Source organism: Oncorhynchus clarkii, unplaced genomic scaffold, assembly GCF_045791955.1.
Source record: "Oncorhynchus clarkii lewisi isolate Uvic-CL-2024 unplaced genomic scaffold, UVic_Ocla_1.0 unplaced_contig_13371_pilon_pilon, whole genome shotgun sequence".
NCBI classification, from domain to species: domain Eukaryota; kingdom Metazoa; phylum Chordata; class Actinopteri; order Salmoniformes; family Salmonidae; genus Oncorhynchus; species Oncorhynchus clarkii.
In genome coordinates, this window is record NW_027258130.1 from 56,898 (window position 1) to 71,196 (window position 14,299).

General features: G+C 37.4%; 2 protein-coding genes across 2 annotated transcripts; both read right to left on the reverse strand.

The window, feature by feature from the left end:
• Window positions 1–332: 332 nt before the first annotated feature.
• Window positions 333–2,763, reverse strand: LOC139395752 (zinc finger protein 391-like). The gene is made up of 2 exons (XM_071143111.1): window positions 2,341–2,763; window positions 333–1,299 (listed from the first exon to the last, which is right to left on the reverse strand). Exons 1-2 carry the CDS (start codon window positions 2,627–2,629, stop codon window positions 443–445), a joined length of 1,146 nt encoding a protein of 381 aa, XP_070999212.1. The 5' UTR covers window positions 2,630–2,763; the 3' UTR covers window positions 333–442.
• Window positions 2,764–8,471: 5,708 nt separating this feature from the next.
• Window positions 8,472–11,897, reverse strand: LOC139395753 (zinc finger protein 3-like). Its single transcript, XM_071143113.1, has 2 exons — window positions 11,345–11,897; window positions 8,472–9,816 (listed from the first exon to the last, which is right to left on the reverse strand). Exons 1-2 carry the CDS (start codon window positions 11,664–11,666, stop codon window positions 9,056–9,058), a joined length of 1,083 nt encoding a protein of 360 aa, XP_070999214.1. The 5' UTR covers window positions 11,667–11,897; the 3' UTR covers window positions 8,472–9,055.
• Window positions 11,898–14,299: the final 2,402 nt, after the last annotated feature.

Below are 14,299 nucleotides of genomic sequence, written 5' to 3' on the forward strand. Positions count from 1 at the left end.
GGTTTCAATGTGGGGCGGCAGGGTAGCCTAGTGGTTAGAGCGTTGGACTAGTAACCGGAAGGTTGCAAGTTCAAACCCGCCATCTGTCGTTCTGCCCCTGAACAGGCAGTTCCTAGGCCGTCATTGTAAATAAGAATTTGTTCTTAACTTGCCTAGTTAAATAAAGGTGAAAAAAAAAAAAACATTGAAATCCTAAACTCCATTCATCTATATAATAATGAACATTTAGCAATATCCCCAAAACATAATGAACAATATTAGAGGGTTTATACTCGTATGCAATGGATGAATGGTAGTATTTATCATCTCCAGATGAAAACTTGAAAAGAGTAGGTCTATTTTGTTAATGATTTCATATAAACAATAGGATTTCATTTGGCATAAACAAAAACCTAAATTCTCAGGTCAATAACACAAGTCAGAACACAGCCTCTCTATTCTCTCATGTGTTTTCAGGTCCTCTGACTGGGAAAATGAGAGCACTGGTAGATGCATGCTTATTCAGATGTCTTAAGTTGGTAAAACTCTTTCCACACAGGGAGCATTGGTAGGGCTTTTCCCCTGTGTGTATCTTTTCATGCTTCTTCAGGCTACTTAAGCGGGTAAAACGCTTCCCACACTGGGAACATCGGAAAGGCTTTTCCCCTGTGTGTGTCCTCTCATGCTCCTCCAGGCTCCTTAAGCGGGTAAAACGCTTTCCACACTGGGAACATTGGAAAGGATTTTCCCCTGTGTGTATCCTCTCATGCTCCTCCAGGCTCCTTAAGCGGGTAAAACGCTTCCCACATTGGGAACATTGGAAAGGCTTTTCCCCTGTGTGTGTCCTCTCATGCGTCGTCAGGCTCTTTAAGCGGGTAAAATGCTTTCCACACTGGGAACATTGGAAAGGATTTTCCCTTGTGTGTGTCCTCTCATGCGTCGTCAGGCTCCTTAAGTGGGTAAAACGCTTTCCACACTGGGAACATTGGAAAGGATTTCCCCCTGTGTGTGTCCTCTCATGCCTCTTCAGCCTGCTTAAGCAGGCAAAACGCTTCCCACACTGGGAACATTGGAAATAATGTGTGTGTATCCTCTCATGCGCCTTCAGGTTGCTTAAGCGGTTAAAACACTTTCCACACTGGGAACATTGGAAAGGCTTTTCCCCTGTGTGTGTCCTCTCATGCCGTTTTAGGTCCCCTGATTGGGAAAATCTCTTTTCACATTGGGAGCAGTGGTGTTGTCTCCCTGGTTTGGGCGTCTCTGGGTCTGGTTCCACTGAAGGACTCTTTCCGCTGTCAGAGTGGGAGTCTGGTCCCTCCCCTGCCAAAGACAAACAGATCATTTAGTTAAATACTTAATAGAGACCCGAATAAAACTTCTACATGATAAAACTGGCTCCATGTTAGAGGAGGAGCCTGGTGAAGAGCTCCGGTCTGAGTAACTGACATCGCTGCTCCCTCTGTGACATCGCTGCCCCCTCTGTGACATCGCTGCCCCCTCTGTGACATCGCTGCCCCCTCTGTGACATCGCTGCCCCCTCCTTTTAAACTACTGCCCAGCCTTTCTGAACTGTCTGACTGAACAACACATTATCATCTGAAGCTGTGGTAGACCATCACTACAATTGTTATACTATCAGGTTTAGTCCCCCAATCACCTCATGAATTAAAATATTACTCTGAATTACTCTGAATTTTTTTTATTCAGTCCTTGATTTTCCATCAATAAGTCTAAATAATGATATATAATGATAAATAATGATATATATATATATATGAATAAAAGCTTGCTAGAATGACCAAAGTCAGCATTTTGACATGTCCCTCGGTCAAACATGTATCACTTCCAGGATCATTTTAAATTTCCCCATCATTGTAAAGCCCAAAAGGTTTAATTGCTACCTTTATAGGGTTACCGTTCCCACATGGCCATATTTCCATGTTTCAGCGCGTTGGAGGAAAACAGATGGAAGACAGATGATAGACAGGGGCGTACCTGGCCGACTCAGCGACTCCTAACACCTGTGTGTAAACGGAAAACGGACGCCACAAAGGTGTTGTCGCTGAAAAAACGCTGTCGGCTGCAACTGTGTTAAAACCGGTTAGAACAGTATGCTGCAGTAAGAGTATATTTGTGAAATTATGTTTGATGCGATATGAAAGTGGAGAGATTTATGTTTCTGGAACCGTACCACAATTGAGAATGGATTCACATTTAGATGTAGTATTTGTCTGTTTTGGAGCCACGTCGCCTCAAAGCAGAACATGTCGGGTCCTTGGACTATACTGAGTCACGTCAGACTTCTTTCGTCCATTATTGGGCTAACAGAGGTTGTGATCCTGTTATTACGAAAGTACTTACTGGTCTTAATCAGATCTTCTGTCTCCTCCTCGTCGTCTTCTTTCAACGTGACAGTCATCTCCCCCTCCTCTCCTGCATTCGCCTCTTGCTCTTCCTCCTCTTCTTTCACTGTAACATCCTCCTCCTCTTTCACTGTAACATCCTCTTTAACCGGAACAGACTCAACCTCTACTTGTTTTTTAACGGTGACATCCTCCTCTTCTTTCTCCTCTTTCACGACAATGTTCAGCCACAGACCCTCTTCCTCCGCATCTTCTTTATCAGGAGGAGAGTAGCTCAGTGAACTCATGGTCGGAGATGTTAGCTAGGTAGCATTAGCGACTAGCCTAGCTCTAAACTAACTTATTAAGCCAGCTAGCTGAGTAACAATGTACATATAACATTAAATAAGGTAACTAGCTAAACGACAGAACTTTAAAACACCAAAACAATGTAAAGAGCGTGAATGTTGTAGCTATGTTTGCCAGAAAGCTACCGAGGTGTCTGACTAGCTGTTGTTGTTGAAGGAACGTCCCGTCCACTAGATTATACGTCACACTGGCAGCGTCGCCTGAAAGACGCTCATCGCCATCTGCTGACTGGAGTTGGTAACGCAGTTGAGAGTAAAAGTATTTTATTTAATTTAAAACATACTTTCCATCTGCTACGTATCGGACTGCATTTAAGGAAATGTCATATTAATTCAGTCAAACAAACAAATCTGCACCATGGTTTAACAGTGATCTACGTTCTGTGAAAGCGGCTGGGAGCAAACTGGAGAATAGCTAGAGGAAATCAAAGCTAAATGAAAATACATATGAAGAGTGTAAAACAGTATTTAAACATTATTATAGTGACCAGTGTTCCATTATTAAAGTGACCAGTGTTCCATTATTAAAGTGACCAGTGTTCCATTATTAAAGGGACCAGTGTTCCATTATTAAAGTGACCAGTGTTCCATTATTATAGTGAACAGTGTTCCATTATTATAGTGACCAGTGTTCCATTATTAAAGTGACCAGTGTTCCATTATTAAAGTGACCAGTGTTCCATTATTAAAGTGACCAGTGTTCCATTATTAAAGGGACCAGTGTTCCATTATTATAGTGACCAGACTCCTGAGGTTGAAGAGACACTGTTGCACATTCTTCACCACACTGTCTGTGAGGATGGACCATTTTCAGATTGTCAGGGATGTGTACGCTAAGGAACCTGAAGCTTTTCACCTTCTCCACTGCGGCTGGTCTCCTGAAGTCCACGATCAGATCCTTTGTTTTTGTTGACGTTGAGGGAGAGGTTATTTTCTTGGCACCACTCCACCAGGGCCCTCACCTCGTCCCCGTAGGCTGTTTGGTCATTGTTGGTAATCAGGTCTATCACTGTTGTGTCGTCTACAAACTTGATGATTGAGTTGGAGGCGTGGCCATGCAATCATGGATTCATTGTAGGACAAGAGGACCTTGTGCATTTCAGATATTATAACAACCCAATGTTTATATCCTAGGATAAATTAGCTAGCAACAGCAAGCGAACTAGCTAAATTGGCATGAATGCTTTTCGACCTGTCCCAAAAATTAATTTACTTGGTTCAGAGTTAATTTTGATATTTCAACCTGCGTGTCCTGATCGCGTCTGGTGTGGATGGACAAAATCAACATGCATACATTTCTTAGACCTAATGGATAAATAGACAACTCAGTATAGGTTACATTTATGGTGCCTTATTCTATTATAATGTATTAGCTACCAAGGAGCCTTATTCTATTATACTGTATTAGCTACCATGGAGCCTTATTCTACTCTACTGTATTAACTACCATGGAGCCTTATTCTATTATAATGTGTTAGCTACCATGGAGCCTTATTCTATTCTACTGTATTAGCTACCATGGTGCCTTATTATAATGTATTAGCTACCATGGTGCCTTATTCTGTTATAATGTATTAGCTACCATATAGCCTTATTCTACTCTACTGTATTAACTACCATGGAGCCTTATTCTATTATAATGTATTAGGTACCATGTAGCCTTATTATATTATAATGTATTAGCTACCATGGAGCCTTATTCTATTATAATGTATTAGCTACCATGGAGCCTTATTCTATTATAATGTATTAGCTACCATGGAGCCTTATTCTATTATAATGTATTAGCTACCATGGTGCCTTATTCTATTGTAATGTATTAGCTACCATGGAGCCTTATTATATTATAATGTATTAGCTACCATGGTGCCTTATTCTATTATAATGTATTAGCTACCATGGTGCCTTATTATAATGTATTAGCTACCATGGAGCCTTATTCTATTATAATGTATTAGCTACCATGGTGCCTTATTCTATTATAATGTATTAGCTACCATGGTGCCTTATTAAATTATAATGTATTAGCTACCATGGAGCCTTATTATATTATAATGTACTAGCTACCATGGAGCCTTATAATATTATAATGTATTAGCTACCATGGTGCCTTATTATATTATAATGTATTAGCTACCATGGAGCCTTATTATATTATAATGTATTAGCTACCATGGAGCCTTATTATATTATAATGTATTAGCTACCATGGAGCCTTATTATATTATAATGTATTAGCTACCATGGAGCCTTATTCTATTATAATGTATTAGCTACCATGGTGCCTTATTATAATGTATTAGCTACCATGGAGCCTTAATATATTATAATGTATTAGCTACCATGGAGCCTTATTATAATGTATTAGCTACCATGGAGCCTTATTATAATGTATTAGCTACCATGGAGCCTGATTATATTATAATGTATTAGCTACCATGGATCCTTATTATAATGTATTAGCTACCATAGAGCCTTATTATATTATAATGTATTAGCTACTGTAGAGCCTTATTATATTATAATGTATTAGCTACCATGGAGCCTTATTATATTATAATGTATTAGCTACCATGGAGCCTTATTATACTATAATGTATTAGCTACCATGGAGCCTTATTATATTATAATGTATTAGCTACCATGGAGCCTTATTATATTATAATGTATTAGCTACCATGGAGCCTTATTATATTATAATGTAATAGCTACCATGGAGCCTTATAATGTATTAGCTACCATGGAGCCTTATTATATTATAATGTATTAGCTACCATGGTGCCTTATTATATTATAATGTATTAGCTACCATGGAGCCTTATTATATTATAATGTACTAGCTACCATGGAGCCTTATAATATTATAATGTATTAGGTACCATGGTGCCTTATTATATTATAATGTATTAGCTACCATGGTGCCTTATTATATTATAATGTTTTAGCTACCATGGTGCCTTATTCTATTATAATGTATTAGCTACCATGGTGCCTTATTATATTATAATGTATTAGCTACCATGGTGCCTTATTCTATTATGATGTATTAGCTACCATGGTGCCTTATTATATTATGATGTATTAGCTACCATGGAGCCTTATTATATTATAATGTATTAGCTACCATGGAGCCTTATTATATTATAATGTATTAGCTACCATGGAGCCTTATTATAATGTATTAGCTACCATGGAGCCTTATTATAATGTATTAGCTACCATGGAGCCTTATTATATTATAATGTATTAGCTACCATGGAGCCTTATTATAATGTATTAGCTACCATGGAGCCTTATTATAATGTATTAGCTACCATGGAGCCTTATTATATTATAATGTATTAGCTACCATGGTGCCTTATTCTATTATAATGTACTAGCTACCATGGAGCCTTATTATATTATAATGTATTAGCTACCATGGAGCCTTATTATATTATAATGTATTAGCTACCACGGAGCCTTATTCTATTATAATGTATTAGCTACCATGGAGCCTTATTATATTATAATGTATTAGCTACCATGGAGCCTTATTATATTATAATGTATTAGCTACCATGGAGCCTTATTATATTATAATGTATTAGCTACCATGGAGCCTTATTATAATGTATTAGCTACCATGGAGCCTTATTATATTATAATGTATTAGCTACCATGGAGCCTTATTATATTATAATGTATTAGCTACCATGGAGCCTTATTATATTATAATGTATTAGCTACCATGGAGCCTTATTATATTATAATGTATTAGCTACCATGGAGCCTTATTATACTATAATGTATTAGCTACCATGGAGCCTTATTATGTTATAATGTATTAGCTACCATGGAGCCTTATTATATTATAATGTATTAGCTACCATGGAGCCTTATTATATTATAATGTATTAGCTACCATGGAGCCTTATTATAATGTATTAGCTACCATGGAGCCTTATTATATTATAATGTATTAGCTACCATGGTGCCTTATTATATTATAATGTATTAGCTACCATGGAGACTTATTATATTATAATGTACTAGCTACCATGGAGCCTTATAATATTATAATGTATTAGGTACCATGGTGCCTTATTATATTATAATGTATTAGCTACCATGGTGCCTTATTATATTATAATGTATTAGCTACCATGGTGCCTTATTCTATTATAATGTATTAGCTACCATGGTGCCTTATTATATTATAATGTATTAGCTACCATGGTGCCTTATTCTATTATGATGTATTAGCTACCATGGTGCCTTATTATATTATGATGTATTAGCTACCATGGAGCCTTATTATATTATAATGTATTAGCTACCATGGAGCCTTATTATATTATAATGTATTAGCTACCATGGAGCCTTATTATAATGTATTAGCTACCATGGAGGCTTATTATAATGTATTAGCTACCATGGAGCCTTATTATATTATAATGTATTAGCTACCATGGAGCCTTATTATAATGTATTGGCTACCATGGAGCCTTATTATAATGTATTAGCTACCATGGAGCCTTATTATATTATAATGTATTATCTACCATGGAGCCTTATTATATTATAATGTATTAGCTACCATGGAGCCTTATTCTATTATAATGTATTAGCTACCATGGAGCCTTATTATATTATAATGTATTAGCTACCATGGAGCCTTATTATATTATAATGTATTAGCTACCATAGAGCATTATTATATTATAATGTATTAGCTACTGTAGAGCCGTATTATATTATAATATATTAGCTACCATGGAGCCTTACTATATTATAATGTATTAGCTACCATGGAGCCTTATTATATTATAATGTATTAGCTACCATGGAGCCTTATTATATTATAATGTATTAGCTACCATGGAGCCTTATTATATTATTATGTATTAGCTACCATGGAGCCTTATTATAATGTATTAGCTACCATGGAGGCTTATTATATTATAATGTATTAGCTACCATGGAGCCTTATTATATTATAATGTATTAGCTACCATGGAGCCTTATTATATTATAATGTATTAGCTACCATGGAGCCTTATTATATTATAATGTACTAGCTACCATAGAGCCTTATAATATTATAATGTATTAGCTACCATGGTGCCTTATTATATTATAATGTATTAGCTACCGTGGTGCCTTATTATATTATAATGTATTAGCTACCATGGAGCCTTATTCTATTATAATGTATTAGCTACCATGGTGCCTTATTCTATTCTACTGTATTAGCTACCATGGTGCCTTATTCTATTATAATGTATTAGCTACCATGGTGCCTTATTCTAATGTATTAGCCTCCAATCAGCCTTATTATATTATAATGTATTAGCTACCATGGTGCCTTATTATATTATAATGTATTAGCTACCATGGTGCCTTATTCTATTCTACTGTATTAGCTACCATGGTGCCTTATTCTATTATAATGTATTAGCTACCATGGTGCCTTATTCTAATGTATTAGCTACCAATCAGCCTTATTATATTATAATGTATTAGCTACCATGGAGCCTTATTATATTATAATGTATTAGCTACCATGGAGCCTTATAATATTCTAATGTATTAGCTACCATGGAGCCTTATAATATAATAATGCATTAGCTACCATGGAGCCTTATAATATAATAATGCATTAGCTAACATGGAGCCTTATTCTACTTTTTATTTTTCATTTCTTTCAAAAGTTTAATATTATATTGAGACTGACAAAGACACGTTTTTGTTGATCGATTGGTGAGAATTTAAAATAAACTTCACATCTACTACACATCTGTATTCAATGCAAATTCTGATTTATTCAGTCAACAGATAATATCAGAGTAAACAACTCTATACTGCTTCTACATAGTGGAATTGGTGGGAACATTCATGTTTTTCAGGTCAACAACTTATCAATGTTGTTATAAAAACGCCATCACATTTTCATCGTCCTTTAGCTTGACGACTAGTAAACAAATTATCTAAATGAAACAAAATTACTAAATTCAAGAGGTTTCAATGTTCAAAATCAAGAAATGCACATTCTATTAATCTATTCAATAATTTACATGGTGCAATATCTAAATCATGTATTCAATCAAATTAATTTAGCGAAAAGCCAGATCACATCAAATCCAAGAGGTTTAAGGTTAGAATCAAGAAATCCAAAATTCCATTCATCTAAAAAATAATTAACATTTAGCAATATCCCCAAAACATAATGAACAATATTAGAGGGTTTATACTCGTATGCAATGGATGAATGGTAGTATTTATCATCTCCAGGTGAAAACTTGAAAAGAGTAGGTCTATTTTGTTAATGATTTCATGTTAACAATATGATTTCATTTGGCATAAACAAAAACCTAAATTCTCAGGTCAAAAACACAAGTCAGAACACAGCCTCTCTATTCTCTCATGTGATTTCAGGTCCTCTGCCTGGGAAAATGTCTTTCCACAATGAGAGCACTGGTAGGGCTTTTCCCCTGTGTGTATCTTTTCATGCTTCTTCAGGCTACTTAAGCGGGTAAAACGCTTTCCACACTGGGAACATTGGAAAGGCTTTTCCCCTGTGTGTGTCCTCTCATGCTCCTCCAGGCTCCTTAAGCGGGTAAAATGCTTTCCACACTGGGAACATTGGAAAGGATTTTCCCCTGTGTGTATCCTCTCATGCTCCTCCAGGCTCCTTAAGCGGGTAAAATGCTTTCCACACTGGGAACATTGGAAAGGCTTTTCCCCTGTGTGTGTCCTCTCATGCGTCGTCAGGCACTTTAAGCGGGTAAAACGCTTTCCACACTGGGAACATTGGAAAGGATTTCCCCCTGTGTGTGTCCTCTCATGCCTCTTCAGCCTGCTTAAGCAGGCAAAACGCTTCCCACAGTGGGAACATTGGAAATAATGTGTGTGTGTCCTCTCATGCGCCTTCAGGTTGCTTAAGCGGTTAAAACACTTTCCACACTGGGAACATTGGAAAGGCTTCTCCCCTGTGTGTATCCTCTCATGCCGTTTTAGGTCCCCTGATTTGGAAAATCTCTTTTCACATTGGGAGCAGTGGTGTTGTCTCCCTGGTTTGGGTGTCTCTGGGTCTGGTTCCCCTGAAGGACTCTTTCCGCTGTCAGAGTGAGAGTCTGGTCTCTCTCCTGCCAAAGACAAACAGATTATTTAGTTAAATACTTAATAGAGACCTGAATAAAACTTCTACATGATAAAACTGGCTCCATGTTAGAGGAGGAGCCTGGTGAAGAGCTCCGGTCTGAGTAACTGACTGACGCTGCTCCCTCTGTGACGTCGCTGCCCCCTCTGTGACGTCGCTGCCCCCTCTGTGACGTCGCTGCCCCCTCTGTGACGTCGCTGCCCCCTCTGTGACGTCGCTGGTCCCTCTGTGACATCGCTGCTCCCTCTGTGACATCGCTGCCCCCTCTGTGACATCTCTGCTCCCTCCTTTTAAACTACTGCCCAGCCTTTCTGAACTGCCTGACTGAACAACACTGTATCATCTGAAGCTGTGGAAGACCATCACTACTATTGTTATACTATCAGGTTTAGTCTAGTTAACACCTTATCATCTGAAGCTGTGGTAGACCATCACTACTATTGTTATACTATCAGGTTTAGTCTAGTTAACACCTTATCATCTGAAGCTGTGGTAGACCATCACTACTATTGTTATACTATCAGGTTTAGTCTAGTTAACACCTTATCATCTGAAGCTGTGGTAGACCATCACTACTATTGTTATACTATCAGGTTTAGTCCCCCAATCACCTCATGAATTAAAATATTACTCTGACATTTTTTATTCATGCCCCCCTTCAGTCCTTGATTAAGGATTAAGGTCCTCAATAAGTCTAAATAATGATATCATTTTATATATATATATATATATATATATATATATATATATATATATATATGTATGTATATAATGATAAATAATGATATATATATATAAAATGGACTGTCATTGTTACAATCTTAATCTTCATTTCACCTACAAGACTGACATTACCCACTGAGGAGGGCATGTCATTTACCCTTTTAATGTAGACCACATGGCCAATTCAGTAAATTTTTTATATGAATAAAAGCTTGCTAGAATGACCAAATTCAGCATTTTGACATGTCCCTCGGTCAAACATGTATCACTTACAGGATCATTTTAAACCCCCCCCCCCCCAAAGCCCAAAAGGTTTAATTGCTACCTTTATAGGGTTACTGTTCCCACATGGCCATATTTCCATGTTTCAGCGCGTTGGAGGAAAACAGATGGAAGACAGATGATAGACAGGGGCGTACCTGGCCTAATTAGCTATCAGCGACTCCTAACACCTGTGTGTAAACGGAATACGGACGCCACAAATGTGTTGTCGCTGAAAAACGCTGTCGGCTGCAACTGTGTTAAAACCGGTTAGAACAGTATGCTGCAGTAAGAGTATATTTGTGAAATTATTTTTGATGCGATATGAAAGTGGAGAGATTTATGTTTCTGGAACCGTACCACAATTGAGAATGGATTCACATTTAGATGTAGTATTTGTCTGTTTTGGAGCCACTTCGCCTCAAAGCAGAACATGTCTGGTCCTTGGACTATACTGAGTCACGTCAGACTTCTTTCGTCCATTATTGGGCTAACAGAGGTTGCGATCCTGTTATTAAGAAAGTACTCACTGGTCTTAATCAGATCTTCTGTCTCTTCCTCGTCGTCTTCTTTCAATGTGACAGTCATCTCCCCCTCCTCCCCTGCATCCTCCTCTTCTTTTACTGTAACATCCTCCTCCTCTTTCACTCTGAACGCGTCTTCCTCTTCTTTCACAGTAACGTGTTTCTCTTCGTCTTTAACCGGAACAGACTCAACCTCTACTTGTTTTTTAACGGTGACTTCCTCCTCTTCTTTCTCCTCTTTCACAACAACGTTCAGCCACAGACCCTCTTCCTCCGTCCAGCAGACCCCCTCTTCTTTATCAGGAGGAGAGTAGCTCAGTGAACTCATGGTCGGAGATGTTAGCTAGGTAGCATTAGCGACTAGCCTAGCTCTAAGCTAACTTATTAAGCCAGCTAGCTGAGTAACAATGTACATATAACATTAAATAAGGTAACTAGGTAAACGACAGAACTTTAAAACACCAAAACAGTGTAAAGAGCGTGAATGTTGTAGCTATGTTTGCCAGAAAGCAACCGAGGTGTCTGACTAGCTGTTGTTGTGGAAGGAACGTCCCGTCCACTAGATTATACGTCACACTGGCAGCGTCGCCTGAAAGACGCTCATCGCCATCTGCTAACTGGAGTTGGTAAACGCCGTTGAGAGTAAAAGTGTATTTTATTTCATTTAAAACATACTTTCTATCTGCTACGTATCGGACTGCATTTAAGGAAATGTCATATTAATTCAGTCAAACAAACAAATCTGCACCATGGTTTAACAGTGATCTACGTTCTGTGAAAGCGGCTGGGAGCAAACTGGAGAATAGCTAGAGGAAATCAAAGCTAAATGAAAATACATATGAAGAGTGTAAAACAGTATTTAAACATTATTAAAGTGACCAGTGTTCCATTATTAAAGGGACCAGTGTTCCATTATTATAGTGACCAGTGTTCCATTATTAAAGTGACCAGTGTTCCATTATTAAAGTAACCAGTGATTCCATTATTAAAGTGACCAGTGTTCCATTATTAGTGACCAGTGTTCCATTATTATAGTGACCAGTGTTCCATTATTAAAGTGACCAGTGATTCCATTATTAAAGTGACCAGTGTTCCATTATTATAGTGACCAGTGTTCCATTATTAAAGTGACCAGTGATTCCATTATTAAAGTGACCAGTGTTCCATTATTAGTGACCAGTGTTCCATTATTAAAGTGACCAGTGTTCCATTATTAGTGACCAGTGTTCCATTATTATTGACCAGTGTTCCATTATTAAAGTGACCAGTGTTCCATTATTAGTGACCAGTGTTCCATTATTAAAGTGACCAGTGTTCCATTATTAGTGACCAGTGTTCCATTATTAAAGTGACCAGTGTTCCATTATTAGTGACCAGTGTTCCATTATTAAAGTGACCAGTGGTCCATTATCAAAGTGACCAGTGTTCCATTATTAAAGTGACCAGTGTTCCATTATTATAGTGACCAGTGTTCCATTATTATTGACCAGTGTTCCATTATTAAAGTGACCAGTGTTCCATTATTATAGTGACCAGTGTTCCATTATTAAAGTGACCAGTGTTACATTATTAGTGACCAGTGTTCCATTATTAGTGACCAGTGTTCCATTATTAAAGTGACCAGTGTTCCATTATTAAAGTGACCAGTGTTCCATTATTATTGACCAGTGTTCCATTATTAGTGACCAGTGTTCCATTATTAAAGTGACCAGTGTTCCATTATTAAAGTGACCAGTGTTCCATTATTATTGACCAGTGTTCCATTATTAGTGACCAGTGTTCCATTATTAGTGACCAGTGTTCCATTATTAGTGACCAGTGTTCCATTATTAAAGTGACCAGTGTTCCATTATTAAAGTGACCAGTGTTCCATTATTATTGACCAGTGTTCCATTATTAGTGACCAGTGTCCCATTATTAAAGTGACCAGTGTTCCATTATTAAAGTGACCAGTGTTCCATTATTATAGTGACCAGTGTTCCATTATTAAAGTGACCAGTGTTACATTATTAGTGACCAGTGTTCCATTATTAGTGACCAGTGTTCCATTATTAAAGTGACCAGTGTTCCATTATTAGTGACCAGTGTTCCATTCTTAAAGTGACCAGTGTTCCATTATTAGTGACCAGTGTTCCATTATTAAAGTGACCAGTGTTCCATTATTAGTGACCAGTGTTCCATTATTAAAGTGACCAGTGGTCCATTATCAAAGTGACCAGTGTTCCATTATTATAGTGACCAGTGTTCCATTATTATTGACCAGTGTTCCATTATTAAAGTGACCAGTGTTCCATTATTATAGTGACCAGTGTTCCATTATTAAAGTGACCAGTGTTACATTATTAGTGACCAGTGTTCCATTATTAGTGACCAGTGTTCCATTATTAAAGTGACCAGTGTTCCATTATTAAAGTGACCAGTGTTCCATTATTATTGACCAGTGTTCCATTATTAGTGACCAGTGTTCCATTATTAAAGTGACCAGTGTTCCATTATTAAAGTGACCAGTGTTCCATTATTATTGACCAGTGTTCCATTATTAGTGACCAGTGTTCCATTATTAGTGACCAGTGTTCCATTATTAGTGACCAGTGTTCCATTATTAAAGTGACCAGTGTTCCATTATTAAAGTGACCAGTGTTCCATTATTATTGACCAGTGTTCCATTATTAGTGACCAGTGTCCCATTATTAAAGTGACCAGTGTTCCATTATTAAAGTGACCAGTGTTCCATTATTAGTGACCAGTGTTCCATTATTAAAGTGACCAGTGTTCCATTATTAAAGTGACCAGTGTTCCATTATTATTGACCAGTGTTCCATTATTGGTGACCAGTGTTCCATTATTAAAGTGACCAGTGTTCCATTATTATTGACCAGTGTTCCATTATTAGTGACCAGTGTTCCATTATTAAAGTGACCAGTGTTCCATTATTATTGACCAGTGTTCCATTATTAGTGA